At 47.9% G+C, this 19,833-nt stretch overlaps 2 protein-coding genes across 2 annotated transcripts in view; one reads left to right on the top strand and one right to left on the bottom strand.

Annotated features, from left to right (window-relative positions):
- ABHD2 (abhydrolase domain containing 2, acylglycerol lipase) overlaps positions 1 to 6,445 on the top strand; it is a 104,983-nt gene extending 98,538 nt beyond the window's left edge. Inside the window, exon 11 of the mRNA XM_061179956.1 lies at positions 631 to 6,445. Within this exon, the coding sequence (XP_061035939.1) occupies positions 631 to 827 (197 nt within the window). The 3' untranslated portion in view covers positions 828 to 6,445. The remainder of the gene's footprint in view (positions 1 to 630) is intronic.
- Positions 6,446 to 11,182: 4,737 nt separating this feature from the next.
- RLBP1 (retinaldehyde binding protein 1) lies at positions 11,183 to 18,484 on the bottom strand. The gene is made up of 7 exons (XM_061181775.1): positions 18,473 to 18,484; positions 18,075 to 18,203; positions 16,632 to 16,836; positions 14,868 to 15,046; positions 12,724 to 12,882; positions 11,668 to 11,778; positions 11,183 to 11,341 (listed from the first exon to the last, which is right to left on the bottom strand). Exons 1-7 carry the CDS (start codon positions 18,482 to 18,484, stop codon positions 11,183 to 11,185), a joined length of 954 nt encoding a protein of 317 aa, XP_061037758.1.
- Between the last annotated feature and the right edge of the window lie 1,349 nt (positions 18,485 to 19,833).

Here is a 19,833-nt window from a genome sequence, read left to right as displayed (position 1 = left end):
CCACATGCCACAACTAAGACCCAGTGCAGCCAAATAAATAAATAAATATCTTTTAAAAAAAGAAATGCAGAATCTCAGCTCCTTCCCCAGGCCTATTAAAGCCAAATCTGCATTTTAAGGCAGTCTCCCAGGTGATTTGGATACACGAAGTTGGGAGGTACTTGGCTGTACAATCAAGTCAGCTGGGGAGTTTTAGCAACACCAATGCCTGGGTCCTCCCTCTCTAACCTACCACTCCCCAACTCCACCCCACCCCCACCCTCAAATCAGAATCTCATTGGTCTGGATGCAACATAGGGATCATAAAAAACAAAAAACCCAGGTGATTCTAATATGCAGCCAAGTTTGAGAACCACTTAGAGTTTTAAGGATCTCCTAAGCCGGTACCCATTCTGCTCCAAAGCCAAGCTGCTATTCCAAAACCTGCTAGATCCCACCATCTTGCCTGCCCCATCAAATCTCCCTCCCGCTTTGGTGAACAAGGCAGAGGGAGTAGAAATCAGATGCCCACTTAGGTGACACCTTCGCCTGTGGGGAAAGCCTGGGCCGCCCTGGCCAGCTCACTTTTGCACCTCCTGCCCTGGAGCTGGTCAGAGAACAGTGACTCACTCAGCTGCCTTTCTCCTGCAGAGAAACGGGAGAACGTCATGTTTGTGCTGCCCCTGCACGGGGGCCACCTGGGCTTCTTTGAGGGGTCCGTGCTGTTCCCCGAGCCCCTGACATGGATGGATAAGCTGGTGGTGGAGTACGCCAACGCCATTTGCCAGTGGGAACGTAACAAGTCGCAGTGCTCTGACACGGAGCAGGTGGAGGCCGACCTGGAGTGAGGCACACCCCGGACTCTGGTGCGCTCCAGCTGCCCTGGTCACCGGCTGTTTCAGGTCTCCCATCTCCCTCTCAGTGACCTGGATCTGACCTCACACCATCAACGGGGACCACCCACTAGATACACCTGACTTGAAGTAGGTGGCCGTCCCTGGGAGCTCCAGGCTATTTTTGTGCTTAGTTACTGGTTTTCTCCACTGCATTGTTAGCCATGGTGACAAGCGACGGGGTTTTCACCCTCCTGTCCGGTGTCAGCATTTGATTGCTTTCAAGCCAATTACATCTAGTTTCCCTATTAAAAATGTGTCTGAACACCAGTTTTGCTTTGCCAATCAGCAGGCTTTTCCCCAAGAGCAGTGAAGGATGTATGTTATTCTGTGGTGGTGTATGTGTCCTGACGTAGACCCTAAGAAGAGCCAATGCTGTAGATGCAGCTCAGCTTGGGAGCCTGGGGCCCTGGGCCTCCCAGGCCAAGACTGTGGCCTCTTACATGGCAAAGAAAATTCCCTTGAGTCACAAACCAAGTTTCTCCCTCACTGTCTTCTAAGACAGTTTTCCCACAGGTTGCTGATGATGAGAGTTACCTGGGGCGCTTGTTACGAATTCAGCCTCCCAGGTCCCTCCCCTTGGAGAAGCTGTTTCAGTGGGTCTGGGAAGGGGCCTGGGGATTCTAATTTTTGACAAGTGCCCCAGGTGATTCTCCTCACCAGGCAAATTTGAGAAGCACGGTTGTGCGGAGCCTTTAAATTAGAAACATCTCGGTAGTTTGTGTTGTTGAAATTCGTAGTCGGAGGTATCTCTTAGAACCCAGGAGCCTCCAAAGCTGCAAGGCCTGTCGTGTACGGCTGCCCTGGTGTGATCGCTATGTGATGTCTCAGAAAGGGCTTGGGCTGGGGGTGAACACTTCAGGCCATGCCTGACTCTGCCTCTCACTGGCTATATGACCCTGGAAAAGTCCCTTTGAACTTTTATTTCTTCACCTGTAAAATGGGGGACTTGGGCCAGGTAGATTGCCAATATCGCTACCAGTTCTAAAGTTCAATGACAAACTCAGTTTACTGAGGTTTGAGAGAACACCTCTCCAGGGAAGCCTGAGAGCTATTCTAAGCATGTAGACGTCATCATTTGCCTTTCTTTTTTTTTTTTTCTGTCCCTCATTTCATATAAAGAGGGGTATTTTGGGGTTTTTTTTTTTTAAAGCACTCAGTTATAATTTTATTTTTTTAATCCAGGTCTCTCTAACTCTGGCTTTTGATACCAAACAATTCAAAAGTTGGATCTGAGTTTGGAGAAATATCTTTCCAACTGAAGAGGGTGTGATTTTGAAACCAGATTTTGTAATGTAATAGCTCATATTTGTAGCCTGTTGGATAGATCTTTCCAGAGTGTTATCTTCTCAAATGAAAAGTCACTCTACATTTCAAGTACTCCTTTCCTCCAATCCTGTGGTACTTGAATATCTAAAAACCCTGCACTTTGAAAAATCAGCAGTTGCTATCTGGAACTAAACAGAATTACAAGTGAAAGGACCTAGATACTTTAAAAAAAAAAATGTCCTGGCTTCCTCTCCTTTGCTATAGGACAGACAGGAATATAAATAGTGGGTCTGTATGTGGATGTTTAAGGGGTAAAGGGAGCCACCTGAGGGCCTGGATTTAGACCCTCATGGCCGCAGGTGGATGTAGTTTGGGCATCGGTCCAAGTCATGTGACAGTAATGTCTGTAACCTGAAGAAGTTGTTTTCTGACAATCACCAGATCATCCTAAATAATAACATCAAAAACAGCTGTATCTGAAGAGACTGAGACTTCTATGGTCTCGACTTTGCTTCGGTACAATTTCCCACACACACCAAATTCATCATTGTGACTTTCCCCCCAAGTTGTTACTTTTCAAGTGCATTTCTTTTTCATGTTCTTTTAGTACAAATTGGCACTTTATCATCTACCCCTCAATTTCGAAGCTAGTCTCTCCCCTCTGTTATTTTTCCTTCCAACCAACAACCACAGCTATAATCTAGAAGATTCACGGTCATATATCCTGCTACAACCTTCATGTCTCAAGACCTTTTTTGTGAAATCAGATGAACGAAGCAATAACTTAATGGGGTTGAATCACCATCCCAGGAAGCAAGAGGCTCCTTTTCATTTGCCTTAGGTCACATCCCTTGATCTATTCTGACAAAGTAGTGGCCAGGTACCAGCTCCATTCAGGAGGAGAAAACAGTCCTGTTGTCACACACTTGGCGGGGATGGGGGCACAAGTCCTTGGAGCCTGGTGTGCACGGCAGTTCTGGTGGTCCACGGAGGAGAGGCAGGGCTCGAGGCACAGGCTTTGTTGCCACATAACCGGAATTTACCCCACAGGACTGTGGGGACCGCCTCCCAGCTGAAATCTTTTTAGTGTGTGACTCTGAATGGCACTTACATTCCATTTTGGCTCACATGAAATCAACTGAAGGCCTCTGTTCAAGCTTCAGGCTCTCAGGCATGGAAATAAGAGTGTAACTGTGGCTATCTTACAGGAAAATTCTTGTTTGTCCCTGAATGAGAGCACAGAGGCATTGAATTTACAGAGATGCGAGCTCGCCTAATAAACAAGGGAGCAGCATTTTATATGTAGGTCAGCTTTTTCCTTCCTCCAGCTTTCCTTGCTTTTCGTTCGTTCCTGATGATAATGTGAGGGCTCTTCTTGCTACTGAGGTCCTCTTGGGCTGAAACAAGGCAGAATTTTCAAAGAGTATTTGAATATTATATTTTAAAATCAGGTTAAAAATACAGTAAAATCAGGTTAAGGATATAAATTGCAGAGACCTAGACAGTTCTATCGCAGGAAGAACATGTTAAAAACCAAGCAGGTTTTTAACAATTCTCCGGGTTGTTCTCCCTGCCTCTAAACATTTGAAGACTGATGAAGATCCCAGTCAAGTCAGGATTATCTGACTTGAAAAAATGGTCTCAAGTCTCCTTTATGCATTTATGTTAGTAGGGAGTTTAACAGACTTGAAGAAAACCTCTTACCTTCCCGCCCGTGGGTTTGCACCAGTGATTCCAGAGCAGAAGGAAGGCAGAAAGTTGTTTGTTGTCACTATATTCTTTGAACCTCCCGCAGCGTTTTACACATGAAAGTGGGAATATACCTGCAAGGGGAGCGTCCCTTTCTTGACATGGTGTTAGGGAACCAGGGTTCAGGAGACTTGGATTCTTGTCCTATCTCTAATTCACATTGGATTGTGGGCAATCACTTCACCTCTCCGAGCCCCAATTACCTCATCTTAGACCATCTCTAAGTCCACTTCATCTACGTACACGTCATTTGCCAGAACATTCCCGCTGGCCTTCTTACAGCCCTTGCAAGTGGAAACAGATAAGTCAAGACTTCGGGCTTATCTTGAGGGGACTTGGAGAGAGGGAGCTACTGCATTCAGCCTTTGCTGGTGAAGACCCTTGATTTTTGCCCAAAGCCCTGTGTCTCTGACTGGCTTCTCTTCAGAGCCTCCACTGTCATCTCAATATTCTTTCTGTACTGAGGGTGGTCTTATGACTGGGACAGGTGCTGACCGTTGGAACGAGGTGAATATCCCCATCCTTCTGTGTGACTCGGGCAAGCTTTGAGAGTTCCCAGGGCAGAAACCCTTCCTGCTCAGACTTTCATTCTAAAACTACAGTCTTCATTAAAGCTGAACTTTCTGGGTAGCTGAGCTTATATGCCTGGCATCTGAATGAGAGCTCTCTTTGTCACTGTGTGGCTTGAGATCCGTTTTGCCAGCTCCGGGGAAACAATACGTGTGTTCTTGTTAGTGTTTGCCGGGCAAGCGGATGTCTGAGCTGTGAGAGGCTTTTCTTTGCCCGTGGCATTGCTTCTGACTTAGCGCTAAAGTGAAGATCACTGAAACATCACGTTGAGTTGAAACTCAGGTCTTTGTCATCTAAGGCAGGACAGGAGAGTTATTAAGAAGCATTTCACTGCAGCATCCGCTCACAATACCATCTGGAATTGTTCTCTTTGCCCAGAAAGCCTTAACTTGCCTCTAGAATATCCCCTGGTAGTACAACACTATTGTGGCTTTGGAATTCAAATTATTCTGCTGTAGAAGTCTGAAGCAAAGCTACAGCAAAACCAGAAAATGTCTTCATGTGGCCTGTACGCTCCTTATTACATTAGGTGCCCCCCATGCCTGACAATAAGAACAATCCAGAACTGGCCAAACACCTCATCTCTGACGCCTTTCTTCCTTCTTGGCCTCACTCTGTTGTTCAAAGCCACTTTGGATGCTTCAAAAAACCATGAAAAGTGGCCTGCCTTTGGCATTGGAAAGGTTTTCTTCTCCCCCCTGTTATCAAAGCAGAGGGAAGTGCCCCCCTCTTCATAAACTAGAATTGCTTTTGCCAAATTGTATTTGAAGGGGAACGGGCCCCTACTCGCAGTGAGAACTGGAATGCTATCCAAAACTAAAGCTGCTTCCTCTTGCCTGTGTCACTGCTGCCACTGCCTCCGGACGCTGTAGCCCAGGCATCCCCCCGAAGTGGCCCTTGGAAGCAGGCTGCAGAGCCCAGCTCGGCAGCCATCCTCAGACCCCAGATGGTAGACAGCTGCCCCTTTTGAAGGAGTCAGCCCCCCCACACACACCATGTTTTCTGAACCGTTTTTCCTAGCATGTATTGTGGGTAAAACATTCATCTATCTCTAATGAATAAGCTGAAGTTAATTTCCAACCAGTGGATTAAGTCCTTTAACTCGACTCCTGTCAGTTAGTAATAAAACCTATAACCTGCCATCTCCCCGTTCTGGTCCCCATTAGCCAAGAAATCTATCGCCGTAAGTTGGGGACAGTCCACGTATAGCACCTGCAGAAATACCCTTCATCTCAACAGGCATTCTCCTTCCAGACCACCCACAAGGAGCAGCCAACAGTCACCTAGAATAATTGCTGAGCCCTCAGTCCCAGCGCCAGCCACTCCCTCCCAGTGGGTGGACCGAGTTCCTGGGTGTGGGAGTTAGGTTTGGTTTGGTTTTTGTTTTGGCCTCTTTAGTTTTCCTAAAGCACAAGTCCATGTAGAATCCTGTCACCTCTCCACACCAGTTTCAGATGATCTGGGTCTCTCCCACTGCCTCAGAAAGACCTTCACTGTACCTGAGCTTTTGACTTCTGCCACTGCAGCTGCCTTAGCGACACCAGGAGCTGGGGGTGTGGAGGGGGGAGCCAGTTTGCATCTCCCCCTTTCCTGGTTAGACTTCCATGAACCACATTCTTCTGTTGGCAGATCTGCTTCCAGATTGATTTTTGAGAACCATCACTTTCACATTCCTAATTTTTGTTTGTTTTGTTTGGTTTTTTTTTTTTTTTGGACTTTCTGAAACTTCAAATGCTGCCCTGAAAATAATGTATTTTTGAGTTTGTGTTCTGAAAGCCTCTGTGCTGGTGGATTGGGGGGTGGGGGAGGTGGAATACAGGATCCTCCAGCACTGAGGTGTTTAAGATTTGCAACTAGCAATGCAATTTTTTCTAAATATGAGGATATTTACCTTTATTAAGAAATTATACTAAACAGTGGTGTCCTTGATCATTTTATGTTCTCATATTACTTTTGGTTCTGTTTTGATTCTGTGTGGTGGTAAACAAAGACCATTACAAACAAAACCTGTAATTTTGTTATCTTTGATTCAATGGAATTTCTTTACTTAAAAAAATAAAAGACTAAAAATGTGGCGTGGCTGTGTGTCCTTTGTAGTGGAGATTTTCTATCCAAAAGGATTCTTCCTATGTCTTCACTGAAGCAGGAGCTTGAAAGAAATGGGCAAAACACCAAGTTCTCATCACAACTGATTTTAACCCAGCCTTGCAAATACCAAAGAAATGACCAGCCCACAGGTGTCTTTACAAGCCCATCCTCTCCAGGAAGAAAGCCAAGGCTTGGGAAGAGTTAGATATCAGCATTTTAAATACTTGCTCTATAAAGTGAACCATGTAGACAGAATGTAAGGTGAGATGTAAATGGTGGTTGCCACGCATGAGTCACATCCTTTTCTAATAGTGTTCTTTGCAAAGACTGGGTGAACGTGACCTAAATTAAGGTTATATTGGGTTGGTTGAGTAATGGTGGTGTTTTCTTCTCCTTTGCATCTGTCTGAATCCAAGCTAAGGGTCTCCCAGGGCCAAGCCCTGGCCCAGCCAGGAGAGTTGTGCCAGTCCGTGCTCCCCCCACCCCAGGGACCTTGCACTCAGAGTTTTCTTCCCTCCTTGGCCATGCAAAACCTTTGACAAGCTAAGTGGGGTGAGGAGTGTTGGTTTTGGAGGACATGCATTAGCGAGGCCTAAAAATGCCCAATATCGAACTCCAAAGTGTATCCCTTTCTGGTAAGCAAGCTTCTCCCCCAGCACCGACCCCACCGCCCCACTTCCTATCACCCACAAAATAGCCAGACTACTTTGATCCAAGAAAACCAACTTTCAAAGAATACTACCTATGAAAAGTACCACATGAAAGAGATTTCAGGTCCAGGGTGTTAGGCAGATCGATGCCAACAGCTTGCCAATGTGGTCAGCACACAGCTGTGCCTCTCCTGATTCTACCCTATAGATTTGTTCTCGGTGACATTTATCTACAATCACTCGCTGACCCAAGGGTGCTGATGTCTTTTTTATTATACCTTCCAATAACAGGCCTCTCAGCTCTAGCTCTATAGGGAGTACTTTCCCATGTTAAGGACCAAACACCTAACTGGATGGCCCTCCAGCTGTATGACAGTCTCCCTCCTCATTTCTGTCTTGGTGTATCCCCCCTTAGAGGGGGTCACATGTAGCTGAGTGGTTGGGACGACCTTACGGGCGGTTTAGCCTTGAACTGCTCAACCTCTCCCCAAAGAAAAGTTAAACCTCTCTCTCTCTCTCTGGCTGTGTGCACCCAGGACTTATATTTGATTCGTGCTGTCTACCCCATTTGGAATTACCCCAGCATCTCTACTGAAGACCATTTGGTTTCCCCTTAAAGTTATTTCCTCCTTTATCTGATGATGTTGGTGAAATTGACCTGGAATAAATGAAGCTCTAATTCCATGGTTCCTCTTCCCCACCTCTACCTACATTTCCTCTATCCCCAGAAATAAACATTTGAGACAAAGCATTGGTAGTAACAGAGCCAAGGGATTTGGAGCCAGAGTTGCTGGGTTAGGGTCCCATCCAGGCCACTTCCTAGCTCTGTGACCCTGATCAGTATTGGACCTTGGGTTTTCCTTTTTCTTTTTTTTTTTTAACCCCTAAGATGAGAATAATTTTAATAAGAATGCCTGTCTCTAGATATTGAGAGAATCAAATAAAATAATGTTTTTCAAAGTGTTATGTTGAGCAGTCCCCTCCTGGGACCACACCTTGAGTAGTAAGTCTCTCTGGTATCCTGTGAGCTTCCAGACCCTGCACTGCTAAGCTTCCACAACACCAGAGCCACGCCCACCATTGAAAGTGGGATAAAAGGTGGTCCAGTTCACCCTGAAGGTGACTCTTCAGCTCTTTTCCTGGTTGACTTAAGATCTGGGCATCCCTCTTCCAGGAAGACTTTGCCAGGACACCAGGGAGCATTGGCCTCCTACAGCGTCCCTTAGTTAAACTCGAAGCTCTAAGCAGTGACCAGTCTTGCTCAAAGGCTCTCTGAAGCTGATGGCCCATTTCCCTACTGAGACCTCCATCCACACCTTAACAAATGCTTCCATCTGCTAACAGACAGTATTTCCCCAAAGGGCCACATGATGCATCACTGTGACTTCCCAGCTTTTGCTATGCTCAAATTACTTTCACATGCAGAATCCCTGCCTCATCCCAGACGTCTCCAGAAAGGAAGGTGTTCTGAGCAGCAAGTGGTTGCCGTGAAAGTCATGTTTTGTTGTCCCCCTTCCCATATTTGCTGGCTTTCAAGAGTATTTTACTGTCCCTCTTCCTCTCTCATTAATGCGGGGGTTGTGGCCACTTGTAGGAATCCAGCATATGTAGGCAGCTCGGATTCTGTGAGACTGAGCACATCAGATTTTAACATTAACATTCGTGGTCTTCAGGCACCTGCTCCCAAAGGCGGCACCACCTTCCTGGCAAGGTCTGGCTCGGCCTACCCCGGCTAGTCTGTCCCTGGGCATGGAGGGGCAGTACCATGGCACGGCCTGCAGGGGGTGGTGGCAGCCCATGGTCAGAACCGACTCGCTGGATCCCAACCCTATAGCTTCTTCCTCAGAAAGCCCCTGGGCTTTACGTCAAACCCTCCCTAAGCTAAGGCCCTAGCCCTGCTGACTTTAGGAGGGACACCAGCATCCGTTTGGATTTGAGTAAGACAAAGCTGCCCCAAGAGCCTCTGCCTGCAGTTTTTTCCATATCCTGATCTCATTTATAAATTAGAGCTCCCACAAATCAGAGGGTAGGACTAGGAGGGCTCCAGGCAATTAGGAGCCAGGGGAAAGATGGGAGTCATCCAAGAGGAATCAGCCACTGTTTTCCTCAAATTTGGGACACAACTCTTTTACAAAACAATTATAAGTGTATCTTGAAAGTTTAAAAAATGCTCATTCCTTTAATTTTTTAAACTCAGCCTCATCCCTGCTCCCACTCCACCAACACCTGTACTGTCGACTCACCAATGCCCTCTATCTTGGCAAACGCAAGTCCCCATTCTCTTATCACTTGCCCCCTCAGCAGCATGTTTGTGCCCTCACAATTGAAATACCTTCTTAGCTCCGGATGTTCTAGGAGATCTCTCGGGGTGAGGCTGCTGAGCCCCCTTCAACCATAGCACCTCCACTCTTTATAGGCTTAATACTAGAGTTCCATGTAAGGTTTGATTTGGAAAAGCTTCAAGTTTCAAAGGGTTTAAAGAAGGGTTTGGGAGAAATCCTCACTGGTCAGCCACCCACAATAATTTGCTATGATTCCTCCTCCAGCTCTGAAGTCGTATGTATATCATTTATGAACATAGATTGTTGACTGTGAACATCATAGAGTAGGAAATTACTTGGGTGATGAGCATACACTGCAAACCCTAGAAATGAAAAAAAAGATATAAGAAGTAAATGCATATATATGTACAGTCACATATATATGTACATGTACATAGCCACACTGGAAAATGAGAAAGAGAATTCAGTGGTTCAGAGAAATTCCTAAAGGAGTGAAAGCAGACTGCATTGGATTGAACCCACAGCCCAGGAAACAGCTGAAGGTCCTGCCCCAAAAGGTGGGTACAGCACCAAGGGTGCTTCATGCCCAGAAGGAGGCAAGAGCAGAGAAGTCTTGGGATGATTATCAGGGTACCTAGTGGAGGCAGCCAGGCCAGTTGACCCTCACCCACCACCATGAGCCAGACAACAGGAACAAGTGTCTGCCTCCACTGGGAAAGTCAGTGTAGGATCTTGGGAAAAGAATCTGTCAGTGCCTATGAGCCCCATGCCCAGAAGAAGCCAGGCCTTCCCCAAGACAGAGCAGCATGCCCAGCACACACTCAAAAGTCACCAGACACTTGAGGAAAGCCAACTGCACAGAAAGGAAAGCATTTATATTTGTCTAAATATGCAGAGCTTGAAAGTAGAAGTTCATTTCTATAAGGTGTCTGAGACTGAAGACAAAGAAGAGCTTTCACTGTATAACTTGAGGACTGGGAGAGTGCTCAGAGAAGATACCATCTGTAAATCTAAGTAAAACCATCCATTGAGGCAACGGGTCTGGAGAAGAGAGCTTTGGTGGAGAGACCCCACAGACAGAAGGAGGGGGACACAACTGCCACCCTTGAAGGAAGTCCAAGCTCCTGACCATCACTGCATACATCAGACTGCACCTGACTGAGGGGGACCAGACCACCCCAAAATGGAGCTACTTCAAGGCTGCTTCCACCCTGGAATTCCACATGGAAAACATTTCACCTGCCTACCAGCCACCAAGATCACTATACTTGCCAGATCATTTTCACTTATATTCCCCCTCTTTTACCTTCTTTTTTATATTTTTAGGGGTGGGAGAGACTTTTAAACCAGCCTCCTTTCCTATTTTCAGAGACCCTAAATAGTAAAACTATTACAAAGAAAATCACTGAGAAGCTTGATTAGAGTCTTTGACACTCAACCCCACACAAGTCTCTGTCCTAAAGCTTCAGAGGCAGTAGGAATATAACTGCCCTCACTTCTTCTTGCTCAAGGGAATGCCCCTGCTTTTTTATTGCCCCCCCCCCAGCTTGGGAGGAGGGTGACACCTGAGCTCACCCAAGCTTAGGGAGGTTCAGAGGAACCACAGTCACCCCAGGCAGCCCTTTTCCCAGCCTTCTGGGTCCAGGGCAGCTGAGGAGAGGCCCAGGGACACTAACTACAGGTCGGATAGCAGGGGATGTTCTCAGAAGGCTGTGTTCTCATCTTGGGCCCGGGGACCAAAGAGCTGTTCAGCAACGACTTTGCCGTCATACTTGGGCAGTGTGCCCCCAAAGTCGGAGGGCAGGATGTCCTCGTTGAACTCCTGGTAGAAGCTGGAGAGGTCTTCTCCATGGACAAAGACCTGCAGGGAAGCAGAGGAGATAGAGCTGAGCAAGGGGGGTTCCCTTAGGATGAGGGCTGGGGGGGAGAAGAGGGACAGGAGGACAAAGGCACACATGCCATCTCTGCCTGGTGATGGCCTTCTCAAAAGTCCTCCTTGTTGTGCTGTCTGTGGGATCCACTTGGTTCTGAACCTTGGTACAGAGTCTGAGGAGGGCTCAGGTGGGGTGCCCTCCTCCTCCACCTTCATCCCTCTTGTCTCCTGAACCCTTTCCTGCTACAACCCCATTTACTCACTCACACACCAGACGATCACCGGGCACCTTTCCTGCGTGACCACGCACTCACCCTCTGGAGCAATTTGCTCTTCAAGAAGGGCTTGACCACGTTGTAGGTTGTGGTGAAGTACCACGGCTGGTGGATGAAGTGGATGGCTTTGAACCGGGCTGGGAAGGAATCCTGCAGGGACAGACAGCACCCCACCACATGGCCCCATGACCTCAGAGGTTCCCACTTACTCTCCCACTGCCTCTCCCCATGACAAGAGGACAGAGTTGTCATCACTCGGTTGCCCCAGAGGGTAGCCCACTGAAGGTTCCATCCCCAGGCCAGCAGCTGGGGAGCCCTGGCTTCACTGCAGCTCCAAACTGAAGGAAGGATGCCCCAGAGGCCACGCAACCCAACCCTCATCCTGCGGATGCACAAAACCTTGTAATTAGGTGGAATAAGGAAATGAAATGGTAGCCTTGCTTGGTTTTTAGGTGACCAAGGTTTTTCAAATCCACTTGCCTGCTGAGCGGACTGCAAACTATTATAGACCAGAGGTACACTATTGTCATGCCTCATTGTCCTTCGTCCCCTCCCATGACTCCCACCTCCCATCTCTCCTTTCTAAGACGAAGCAGATTTAAGATTAGATTAGCTCTAAGAAAGGACTTCTGACACATCAGTATATAAGAATGAGTTGTCAGGATCATTAATGATATCTCTTTCTCAGGATAAATTCACATCCAGAGGGAGGCAGCATGACATATGTGTACAGAGAATGGGATTATAGGTCAGAAGGTGTAGGTTCAAGTCCCGCCTCTGCCACTTGATAGCTGTGTGACCTTGAGAAGTCACTCAAATCTCTGACCCTAGGTTTCCAGGTTTGTAAAGCGAAGCAGGGAAGCAGGGAGAGAATGCTTTTAAGGAGTTAATGAATTAATGAATGTGAACACGTGGCAAACTGTTGATCACCACGAAGTGTTTGTGGCTGGGGCTGTGATTGTCATTGCTCTTTTGGGCACTAGGCGGCTGTCTTCTCAGGTCCCTGCCAGCATCATTAAACCGGGAAACCCGGCCCAGCCTCCCAGCCTTCCCACCTGTGAGAGGCTCCTGCAGGACAGGGTTCTGTGGCCTCACCTGGAGCATGTCCACCATCTTCCTGAGATCTGAAGCCCGAAGTCCGGCAGCCTGCTGCATGGTAAAGCCCTTGAAGTTCTCAATGATACAAAAGCCATTAATTTGAGTTTCCTCATTCTCCAGTAGCTTCTCCAGGATGAAACAGTATGCCTGCAAGATCTTGGGCACAAAGTGAACGGGCTGTAAGATCCAACCCACAAAGACAGTTAAGACTCAAGGTTCTAACGGGAGAGCTAACTGGTATACCCCTTCCCAGAGGTAATTTGTCACAGGCTTTGAGCTGGGACAGTCCACCTCTGTGAATGTATGCCAAGAAAATAATCTTCAATGTCATATCCACGGTTAGATGCCAGAGTGTTTATCCTTGTACCCCTATAATAGTGGAACAACCTAAATGTCCAGCAATAAGGGACTGGTGAAATTATGGTGTATTCATGCCATGGAGTATTCTTGAACGGTGATATATAAGAGTAATGATACAGAAAGATATCCATTCATGGTATATTATTGTAGAGTACAATCCCATTTTTATAAGAAAAAATGTGTATGTCTGTGTGCATATGCGTTCACATATGTTTCTAGGTTTCTAGAAAAAATAGGCTGGAAGGATGTCAGTGATAGAAATCTCTGGGTGGTAGAACTGTGGATGATTTTAAATTTGTGATTTTTTTGGTATTTTCTAAAATGAGTAGATATCACTTATGTAACAAGAAAAAATATTTGTAAGTCTCTTCCTTACCATACATATGTATGCCTCAGTCCTAAAGCCAGTATCTTATTCAGCAGCAAACACTACAGGCATCCCTAATATGATCAGGAACAAGATAAGCATGTTCACTTTCCCCACCACTATTCAACTCTGTGTTGGAAGTAGTGGCCAGTGCATCCAAGTTTGGTTTTTTTTTTTAAATCAAGGGTATAAGAACTAGAAGAGGAAAAGAAAAAATGTCCCCCGTTTACAGATAATATGATAGTATTCTTAGAAAATCTGAGTCATTTATATGAGTAACATAAATAACAGAAGAATTCAGTAAAAATACTAGGATATGAAATTAACATACAAAACCAATGATCTTCATAGATACAAAAAATAACCAAGTAGGAGATATAATGGCAGAGAAAGTCCCACCTATAGCAACAATAAAATAAATACTTATGACAAACTTATTGACAAACATGCATAAGGTTTGAAAACTTTAAAACACTCCTGGAAGCTCAAAATGTAAAAGGGAAGGCATCCCTTTTTTGTGGATAGTACCACTGGCCATGGATGTTGCATTCATAAAGATGCTGATTCTCCCCAAGTTTGTTATTTACATTAATGTTATACCAATAAAAATCTCCTGACATTTCTCCTAGAGCTTAATAAATTAATTCTAAAGTTCATAAGGAAAGGTAAACATGCAAGAATAGCTGGAAAACCCTGAAAAAGAGGAGCATTAAGGACAGAACTAATCCCAACAGATATTAAACATTCTATACCATCTCTATAACTAAAACAGTGTGATATTGGAGCATGAAAAGACAGACCAATGGCACAGAATAGAAAGTCCAGAAATAGATCCAAACACATATGAAGATGCAGAATATGATAAAGATGGCATCTCAAGCCACTGGGGAAAATGATGGACTTTTAAATAAATGGTGTTGGGACTACTAGGCAGCATTTTCTAAAATGAGTTTGTACTTTTTTTTTAAGGCCTGGTGGCACATGCCAAAGTTCTCCCAAGATAAACCCTAGTTCCCCCACTAGGACAGCTCTCTTAAAGGCTTGACAGGTGAAATCACATATATATATATATATATATATATATGGTCTGTGTCGCTCTCAGCTTTCAGCATTTGGCAGGGCTGATCCCAGGTCGTGGCCCACAGCTGTCACTCCCACTTGGCAGGGATACCAGGGGGCAGCCATGTACTGGCCAGTGGGCCCTGCCTGCAAAGCTGCTGGGTTTTCCAGCTGCCATGGCACATCCTAAGACTTCTCCTCCTGCCTGGAAAGGGCCTGGTGCCATGAGCTACTGGCCATTCCCCCACAAACCTCGCCTCCTGGGGAGCCAGGAATGAGGGTCCAATAGAGGCCAGGTTTGGAGGAGGGAGCCCAGCCCAGGGGATGGGAGGGAGCCAGGCGAATCCCCACTGACCTCATCAAATGTGATTTCTTCAGAGTCCCAGTTCTCAATATTGAAGAGCATGACCACTCGGCCATACTTGTCCCGACTGGAGAGGACACCAGGGTAGCCAGCCTCGACAGTGCAGCGGACAGCCTCCAGGGACAGGCTGTCGAAGAGCTCTGGGTACTGCAGCCGGAAGTTCACATAGCCTGGCAGAGGGGGAGCAGAAGAGGCCCCTCAGGGAGCCAGCCCATGCTGGGGTGACACATGGTGGGCCTCCAGAGACCCAGGCTCCTGCCTGGCTCCTCCACCTACATGCTCTGTGTAACCCAGCAGGATACTCAACCTTTCTGTGCCCCATATTACCTCTCCAAAAAATAGGACGATAACATTGGCCTATCTCACCAAATTGCTGTGGTAATCAAACAAGATTCCAGGTACGAACGCCGTGAGTACACTGTAAAAACACAAGATGTAATCCTAAATCTAAGGACAATTACTCTTTGGTAGTTTTCTCTTTCCCAAGGCAAGAGGCACAGGTTTCTCAGTTGGGCACAGGGTTAGCTGAGCGGGGGGTGGGGAAATGACCCCCAGATAAAACCCAAAGCAGGACGCAGAGGCCCTCTCTGACTCCAGTGGCACTCCCACCACCCACTAACCCCACCCTGACCCATCCTGAACAGGTCCCCGCCTATCTGCGATTGTCTCTTCCACCAAACCCCGGAGGGACCAGCCCCAGAGGAGGTTTGGGGAGGCATTTGCCAAGGGAAGGCCACTGACCTCCTCGCTGCTCATCCAACACTCCAGGCCCGTTCCCACCACCTAGCCTTCGTCCTTGCTGTACCCTCTGCCCTACTGCTCTTTCCCCAGGCATCTCACTTCCTTCGAGTTTTTCTCTAAAAGTTCTCTTTGCACTGGAGCCTTCCTAGCCTCTTTACCTAAAACTTCGACCCCTCAGTCCTTTATATCCACCTTCTTTATTTTTCTCTGTATATTTTTATTTTATTTGTCTGGTTTATTATTTCCACCATTAGACTATAAGACCCACGAGGGCCGGCAGTTCTTGTCTGCTTTGTTCTCTGCCACATCCTTTGGCCTAAAACAGCAGTTGGCAAAGCACAGCAGAGAATTACCATTTGTGGAAGGAAGGAAGAAGTAAGGAGAATCATCAGGCTGCATAGGGCCTGCTCAGACACCCCTTCCCTCCACCAGCACCAAGGACTTGATTTCCTTAAGACACTGGTCTTCATCCTGTGGGCACGGCCAGGGTGGTTCTGTCCTTGGGACTCACTCCCAGGGCTGGCACCATCTTCAATTCTACTATGCATGAGGTTTGGGTACCTGAGGGGAGTCAAGCTCATACCCACCTTTCCTGCAGTGCTCCAGAGCCAAAACCTAGGCTGGGCGGGTGGGGAAGGGGAGAGCAGGGGTGAGAGAGGAAACTACCCCAATTTGGGCACCCAATTTGGGTGACTCAGTTCTGCTCATTGAGACTCAGAGAGTGGAGAGGCGGGGCCAGACCTCTAGGAATCTGGTCCTGCCAGACTCATCCATTCATTGTCAGAGCTGAAAGGGATCTTGAAGGCTATTTAGTTCACACACCCATTTTACAGGTAAGGATAAGGAGGCTCAGAGAGAGTGACTTGCACGGCACAGGGAATGGGAGGGAAGTGAAGGAGTCGGTCTCAGTGCCTGGGTGAGGGTCAATGCCCTCCTCATGACCTTGCCCCCTTCCCCCCTCACTCCCCACCCCCCGCAGCCTTCCCAGGGCCACCCATCCTGCGCAGGCCTCACCTCTGAGCAGCTCGTAGGCTCGGCCCACGTGGAATTTGCGTGCGCGGATGAAGCGCAGGAAGAAGGCGCTGTCCTTTCCCTGCACCCTCTCCGCCACGGCCACGGCCAGCTCCTGCCCCGAGGCTGCCTCCCCCTGCACCAGCTCCTGCAGCTCCCGCACCGCCTCCTCCCGGGTCTCCTCCCTCTCATTCAGCTCGTCCTTGGCCTGGAACAGGGGTGGGGTGCAGGCACGAAGTCAGGTAGGCGTGGGTGCAGGAGGCTCCTCCAGGTGCCAGACCGGCTGAGGGGCAGAGGGCGTGGCAGCTGGGGCCATCGCTGCTCTGCCCACAAGGGCAGCTTCTGCACTGGCAGCACCTCAGACTGCCATTTACATTTGGAGAAAATTAGGCCAAACTTTCATCCTGGGTTTGTTTGAGGAGACAGCCAGAGAGCTAAACGTTTCTAATCACAACAGCCTACTGGAGCCCTGACTGAGCACACTGCTAAGTCCTTTAGATACATTATGTTTTTAAATCTTTGCCACAATCCATCACAGGAAGGTTGTAATCTTATCCCCATTTCTCAGGGTGAGCAGACTGAGGCTCGTAGAGGTCAAGGTATTCTTGACCAAGGTCACCCAGATAAAAAGGGGTGAAGCTGAAACTCTTACTCAGGTTGGACTTTTAATCGCTTCACTCTGCTGCCTCCCAGGCTCATTTCTGATCTTTCCAAAATCAAAGATACCAGGCAGATGGCAGCCTGTCCTCTGCCTCCTATTCCTCCCCTTGGCTGAGCCTGGAGAACTCCTCAGCATGCCAGGGGCAGCTCTTTCCTTGGATGGCATGAGGGGGAAAGGCAGGTCTGGGGGATCTCAGAGCACCTTTCCCTTGAGACGCCCAGGGAGCAGAGATGGAAGCCAGGAGCCCGGGTCCAGCTCAACCCCAAGACAGCTCTGCCACCCTCCACAGAGCACAGTCTGATAAACTCTGAACTGGTCCAACAACCTTCTTTCATAGGTTACAGAAAGCAAGACCCAAAGAGGGAAAGAAGTTTGCTCAAGGTTACACAGCAAGTTGGAAGTCGGTCTGGTATTAGAACTCAGGCCTTTTCCTATCCAGTGGAGGCAGCAGTTGGATCCCTGTTCTCCAAGGCCATTGCAAACCAATGTTCCTCACATCTGAGTCTAGGATGATCCCTGGTCCAGAAGCCCTAGGTCTCGGCATTGGTTTCAGGGAACACTGTTGGTGCCATAGTCTTGGAATAGGCTGGCCTGGACATCTGGTCACCCCAACTGCTGCCATGGCCCTGACCTTCAGAATAGCCCCTAGAACAAGCCAGTCCTTTAGGTACAGAATGACCTGGAGAGCTGGTGCTGGACCCTTTCTACAGGAGAGAGGATGCTGTCAACATTCCCCCTTGTTGCCTCTCTACCCTGTCCCTCTGCACACCCTGGGGCCACCTCACCTTCTGCAAGGTGTGGCGGGGCAGGTGGCTGCACTGGCCAAAGACAGGTCCATGGTCTTTGGTTGTAAGCCGCTCCAGTTGGGCACGGAGCTCCTGTTCCTCTTCAGGGACCATGCGGAATGTGCCCGCCTGGGCAGAGAGAAGTCAGGAAAAGACAGGAAGAGACCCCCAGCAACCTGAGCAAGCCAGTCAAATGGGTCTGCTCAGACCCTAAACTAGTGCTTTTGCCCAAGGTCACCGTTGAGCTTCCTCCCTTTGGGTGGGGTGAGGGACCACAGAGAGGTTGTAGGGGTGAATGCCCATAACCCTGAGCAGACCAGATGACAGAGAAACAGGAAGGGAGAAAGGGAAGGAAGGAAGGTGGATGGAGGGGAGCCCCAGGGCACAGGGGTACTCACCCCCTCTGACATGCTGCCTCTGGAAGACTCGGAGTGCTCGGAAAAAGAAGGACCCCGCTTCTTCTGTCCTGGCCTCTCCAGGCAGCTTCCTTCCTAGGAGAGGAAGTCAGGGCTGCAGTGGTATGGAGAAACTGTTCTGTTATTGTCTCAGAACAGTGGATCTCAAACTTTTGAGTGCATCAGAATCACGTGGGGCATTTGTTAGAAATGCAGATGCCTTGGTCCTGCACCTGTGATTCTGACTCAGGAGGTCTGAACTGGGGCCCGGGCATCAATACTTTAAAACAGCAACCCCGGTGGCTCCGAAGAAGGTGGTTCTTGGGCTACACTTTGGGAAACACCCCTTTGAGAAGGAACACACACAAAAATACCTCAAACCTCAGTTCTTAAGATGAGTTGGCCCAGCCAGGGAAAAACTAGGATCAGTCTCCATTCTCAGTTACGTCATCACTGCAGGATAAGGCAATCCGTCCTCCCATTTGTGGCCCTCCTTTTCCAGCCCAAAGGGGCACCTCAGAAACTTCCCAGCCCCGTTCCAGTGAATTAACTCTCCAGAGGGGTGATGGCTAGTTACATAACCATAACTGGGTGCGTGTTCTGTGCCTTGTGATGTGCTATTTTCAAATCCATTGTCTGGGAGCCAGCATTATTATTCCCATTCTACATAGGAGGAAACAGGCCCAGGAGAATAAGTGACTTGTCCAAGGTCACACAGCCCGCAATATCCAGGGATCGGGACTTAAGACCAAGCTGTGAACTTTCCATCAGCATCAAGAGGCAGCCTGTTGTGGCAAAAGTTAGACCTGGGTTCGAATTCTCTCTTCCATTTGCAAGTTTTGTGATTTAACCTGTATCTTGGTTGTCCCCTGTAAAAGGGAGATGGAAGTGTATGAGGATTTAATTAAATAATGAACACAGAAGCAGTGCCTGCCCACCAGAACCAATTTCATCCATTGCGCACATGACAACCCACTGAGTATATTTGGAGACAACTCTTCTATTTCCAGATTTTCCCCTCTCCTACCTAAATGTCCCCAGACCCGTCACCACCCTGCTCCTGCCTCTGACCAGGTTCCCGTTGGTCAGTTCTGTCATCTGTTCACTGTTGATTAGTAGCAGAGGTGGGACTTGAACCTATGTCTGCCTGAGACCAAGACTTACTTTGACACCTAGAGCCAAGACATCTCCAGGCAAACTCCCTAGGAGAGCTGGTGTCACAGAAAACCCTTTAGGGTCAGAGAGAACCAGGTTTGAATCAGGCTTTGTCATTTACCACCCATATGAGCTTAGACAAGTTATTTAACCTTTCTAAGCCTCAGTTTCCTCATCTGCAAATTGGGGATAATAACCACACCTACCAA

The sequence above is a fragment of the Eubalaena glacialis genome, chromosome 2 (assembly GCF_028564815.1).
Source record: "Eubalaena glacialis isolate mEubGla1 chromosome 2, mEubGla1.1.hap2.+ XY, whole genome shotgun sequence".
NCBI lineage: Eukaryota > Metazoa > Chordata > Mammalia > Artiodactyla > Balaenidae > Eubalaena > Eubalaena glacialis.
Note: the sequence above shows the minus strand (reverse complement) of the source record. Positions and strands in the feature narration are given on the sequence as shown.

What these genes read in the sequence shown, in the direction of transcription:
- RLBP1 (XM_061181775.1), bottom strand. An exon ending in CCCGCCACACCTTGCAGAAG is followed by an intron (nt 16,837 to 18,074) that starts GTGAGGTGGCCC and finishes CCCCTGTTCCAG; the next exon opens with GCCAAGGACGAGCTGAATGA. An exon ending in AAGAAATCACATTTGATGAG is followed by an intron (nt 12,883 to 14,867) that starts GTCAGTGGGGAT and finishes TTTGTGCCCAAG; the next exon opens with ATCTTGCAGGCATACTGTTT.